Raw genomic sequence first — 5,000 nt, forward strand, 5'->3', positions numbered from 1 at the left:
GGAAGTTCAAAATGGCACCTCATGGCAAAGAACTCTCTGAGGATCTAAAAAAAAAAGAATTGTTGATCTACATAAAGATGGCCTAGACTATAAGAAGATTGCAAAGACCCTGAAACTGAGGTGCAGCACGGTGGCCAAGACCATACAGCGGTTTAACAGGAGAGGTTCCACTCAGAACAGGCCTCGCCATGGTCGACCAAAGGAGTTGAGTGCACGTACTTAGCGTCCTATCCAGAAGTTGTCTTTAGGAAATAGACGTATGAGTGCTGCCAGCTTTGCTGCAGAGGTTGAAGGGGTGGGGGGTCAGCCTGTCAGTGCTCAGACCATACGCCGCACACTGCATCAAATTGGTCTGCATGGCTGTCGTCCCAGAAGAAAGCCTCTTCTAAAGATGATGCACAAGAAAGCCTGCAAACAGTTTGCTGAAGACAAGCAGACTAAGGACATGGATTACTGGAACCATGTCCTGTGGTCTGATGAGACCCAGATAAACGTATTTGTTTCAGATGGTGCCAAGCGTGTGTGGTGGCAACCAGATGAGTACAAAGACAAGTGTTTCTTGCTGACAGTCAAGCATGGTGGTGGGAGTGTCATGGTCTGGGGCTACATGAGTGCTGCCGGCACTGGGGAGCTACAGTTCATTGAGGGAACCATGAATGCCAACATGTACTGTGACATACTGAAGCAGAGTATGATCCCCTCCCTTCGGAGACTGGGCTGCAGGGCAGTATTCCAACATGATAACGGCCCCAAACACACCTCCAAGACGACCACTGCCTTGCTAAAGAAACTGAGGGTAAAGGCGATGGACTGGTCAACCATTCCTCTAGACCTAAACCCTGTTGAGCATCTGTGGGGCATCCTCAAATGGAAGGTGGAGGAGCTCAAGGTCTCTAACATCTACCAGCTCCGTGATGTTGTCCTGGAGGAGTGGAAGAGGACTCCAGTGACAACCTGTGAAGCTCTGGTGAACTCCATGCCCAAGAGGGTTAAAGCAGTGCTGGAAAATAATGGTGGCCACACAAAATATTGACACTTTGGGCCCAATTTTGACATTTTCACTTGGGGGTGTACTCATTTTTTTTTTGCCAGCGGTTTAGACATTAATGGCTGTGTGTTGAGTTATTTTGAGGGGACAGCAAATTTACACTGTTATACAAGCTGTACACTCACTACTTTACATTGTAGCAAAGTGTCATTTCTTCAGTGTTGTCACATGAAAAGATATAACAAAATATTTCCAAAAATGTGAGGGGTGTACTCACTTTTGTGAGATACTGTGTGTGTGTGTCTTCAGCAAGTGAAATGCATGCTCAATCGGAGATATATATAGATAGATAGATATAAAATAAAGCTTCTTGCACTACACTGAACAAAACATTGTGATAGCATATATAAAGTGAAAGTGGAGTGCTAAAGAGTACGAAAAATTGAATGCAGAATATATCTAAACAATATATACCATATAAAGTGCCAAGTGTAATAATAAACAATAATGGTTACAAAGTCCATAAAAGAACTAAAAAAAAATCCAAAGGAGAAACGTAAGGTCCGTGCCTCAATCACCAATATGTGACAATCCACCACCAAAGGGGATAATGCGCTTACGGAAGCATGTGGACTTGGATACCATAGCACACAGTCAACAAAGTTTGAAGTATGATGTTCAGAAAGCAGCTCTAATGGTCTCCAATCCTAGCCTCACGATAGGACCACCATTCAGAATGTTGTATCATGCGTTGCGTTGGACCATAGAAACAAAATAAGCCTCCACATAATGTAAAACTGTAACTAGATTTTATTTAAAAGGTAGAACACTTGCATCATATCCAAGATAAAAGCACCTTTATCCAAGATTTAGCAAGTAATAGTTTATGGAATGCATTGAGCTGAATAATGTGAAAACCTGACGTGTTTCGTCATCATGGACATTATCTGGGGTCTATGAGCACTTCAGCCATTGCATATATATATATATATATATATATCATAGCCTGGAAATTGGGATAATTAGTGCCTAAAATGACTTGCCTCCTCTTCGGTATTGAAATGGCTTACTCTGATTTTAGTCCACACTGTGCACTTCTCACAATGTACGCTAGAAGCTTCAGCAAATCAAATAGAGCCCCACCCCACTTCCTGGTTGTCATCTAGCCCTTTCCTCTTCGGCCTGACTGAACCTTGCTTTCTCCTTTTGTTCATTGGATTACACTTCTTTTAATCATGGAGGCCACCTAAGGTGGTCTTCCTAGAGACATCCACTCCTACAGGCCGATGCCCACCCATCAAGGGATTTTTAATTTGCATAACTCCTCCCAAGAGGCAGCCCACTGCTTACATCGGTGCTAAGGGCTACTAAGAGGAGTACTAAGGCAAGGTGCTGTGATGATTTCAGGAAGCTATCAACAGTAATCAGCCACCAGCCATGATCTGCCTGCATTGCATAAAGACACATAGAGACATTACTGGGTCTAAAATAAAGTATGTAATGAAAATGAAAAGGTTTTATTTAAAAATGTAATTTGCATGTTTATGGGTGGGAAAAGAATGCAAAATATAGGCAGATTAAAATGTAGCTTTAAAGCAAAGCTGTCATGATCCCGAACTGAATTGGTGAACCTCTAAGGGCTGATTCACATGAATCGCACAGGAATGCGTTGTGCAATTCAAATGCGATCCGGTTGCAGTGCAGTTTCAGGCCATTTATTTGAATGAGCTGAAGTCGTGCCAGACCGTAGCCCTACTTTACAAAACGCAGAGCAGCCGGATCACATGGTACTTTTGCAACCTGCGTTTCGGGGTGTCTGCATTGCAATTGACACCCACTGCGGATCGCAATTTCAGTGCGTTTTGAATGCGGTGTGGGAAACCTGCATGGAACGCAGGTTTATCGCGCCTCATTCTGGTGTAAACTGCTCCTTAACCAGTTCTGGACCGGAAGGATTTGCCCCCATAATGACCAGGCCATTTTTTGCGATTCGGCACTGCGTTACTTTTAACAGACAATTGCGCGGCCGTGTGGCGCTGTACCCAAATAAAATTGATTTCCTTTTTTTCCCCACAAATTCAACTTTCTTTTGGTGACATTTGATCGCCTATGCAATTTTTTTTGAACCAGTATCATATGTACACTAATGCATGTATATTGCTATACCATTTTATATGATGTACTCTGCATCTTTTACTCTTTTTGAATAAAATAATAATAATTTTTACTTTATATACTCTCTTTTTCACTGCCTAAAAAGTCCCACTGGGGGATAATCTTGTCCTTTCGTACCTTTCGGACATCAATTCCATATAACATTTTTTGGTATTCATTTTGTATGGGCGCAAACGTACTAAGTATAGGTTTTTGGTATCGGCAAGTGCTTGACCGACAGTATCTGTACTCGTATTCACTGGTAGAAAAGCGACATTGGTGCCACCCTATTGGAAACGCATCATTGTGGTGACACAAAGAAACTTTATACTGTAAAGAAATCCCACAATGCATTTTTCTCACCTCTTCTCCTCTATAGGACGTGGTGCTGGAGTTGGAGTTTGAGGGAGTGAAGGAGAAGTTCACGATGGTCCAGGTGTGGCCGGTGAGAACGGTTCGGCCAGTGACAGAGAAGCTGCCAGCCAATCACCCGCTTTTGACTGGTCAGAGAGTGCTGGACGCTCTGTTCCCGTGAGTACACTGTATATTACTATAATGGTTTATGCTTATTTGTATTTTTTATGATCAAGTTTCAATTTGATAATTCATTTTTAACCAGCTGAATATGAAATGTTGCATACTAATATTTCAGTTTTTTTATCCAGCCAGCAGAGGGCGCTTGAGACTCCTTTTTCACACATTCAGCTGGTTTACCTTTCATCTGTGCTAAAAAAAAATCTCAGGGAGTCTTCTCCTTGATCAGATGTCCCAGGTTATAATCAAAGGGAGATACGAAGCACCCTCTCCTTTGTTATACGGTCCTATTAGCTAAGCCACACTCCTTGGGGAATCCTTTGTCATGTGTTGAATGATTTCTTTTTTTTTTATAGATATGAATATTTAGTAAGAGATGTAAAACAGAAGTTTATAAAACTTATAACAGAAACAAAACAAAAAAAAAAAAGTTTAAAAGAGATAGATATGATATTCTTTCCTATCTACATTATCTCACAAAAGTAAGTACATCCCCCATTTTTGTAAATATTTTATTCTATCTTTTCATGTGACAACACTGAAGAAATGACACTTTGCTACAATGTAAAGTAGTGAGTGTACAGCTTGTATAACTGTGTAAATTTGCTGTCCCCTCAAAATAACTCAACACACAGCCATTAATGTCTAAACTGCTGGCAACAAAAGGGATTTCTTCAGTGTTGTCACATGAAAAGATAGAATAAAATATTTAGAAAAATGTGAGGGGTGTACTCTCTTCTGTTAGATGTATTTACTAATTCTAACAGCATGAGGATTAAAAATAATCATTGTTGATTGGGAGAGTGAGATTCCACTTAAAAGCGGAGCTACACCCAATAGGGCAGAAGATTTATGTAGCCCAGGGGTCTCCAAACTATGGCCCTCCAGTTGTTCAGGAACTACCATTCCCATCATGCCTAGTCATGTCTGTGAATGTCGGAGTTTTCCAATGCCTCATGGGATGTGTAGTTCCGCAACAGCTGGAGGGCCGCAGTTTGAAGATCTTTGAATTGTAGCCTTTACTTCCTGGAATCATCTGCCCTTAGCTCAGGCATTCAGGCAAACAGGGTGTGCTTGAAAAGCCTCTCCTCCCCTCCCCAGTTCATAAAAAAAAAAAAAAAAAAATGCCCATGACTCCTGGGTTGCATGACGACATTTTGGCCTAGGCCAGAAAGTAGGAAGCAACTGAAGAAATCTAAAAAAAACAAACGAATATAATAAACCTTTTTATCTATATAGTAACGCTAGCAGCATAACGATTCAATTAGTTAATGCTGATTGAGAGAGTTTAGTTCCACTTTATCCGCTTGTCGACCGCCCACCG

At 41.4% G+C, this 5,000-nt stretch overlaps 1 protein-coding gene across 6 annotated transcripts in view; it reads left to right on the top strand.

Annotated features, from left to right (window-relative positions):
- ATP6V1A (ATPase H+ transporting V1 subunit A) overlaps positions 1-5,000 on the top strand; it is a 111,668-nt gene that overhangs the window by 62,901 nt on the left and 43,767 nt on the right. For all 6 annotated transcript variants that reach the window (XM_082247265.1, XM_082247267.1, XM_082247266.1 and 3 more), the window contains exon 7: positions 3,522-3,673. In XM_082247265.1, coding sequence (XP_082103391.1) covers positions 3,522-3,673 — 152 coding nt within the window. The remainder of the gene's footprint in view (positions 1-3,521; positions 3,674-5,000) is intronic.

Source organism: Pelophylax lessonae, assembly GCF_965119305.1.
Source record: "Pelophylax lessonae genome assembly, chromosome: 2".
In the NCBI taxonomy this organism is placed as follows: Eukaryota; Metazoa; Chordata; class Amphibia; order Anura; family Ranidae; genus Pelophylax; species Pelophylax lessonae.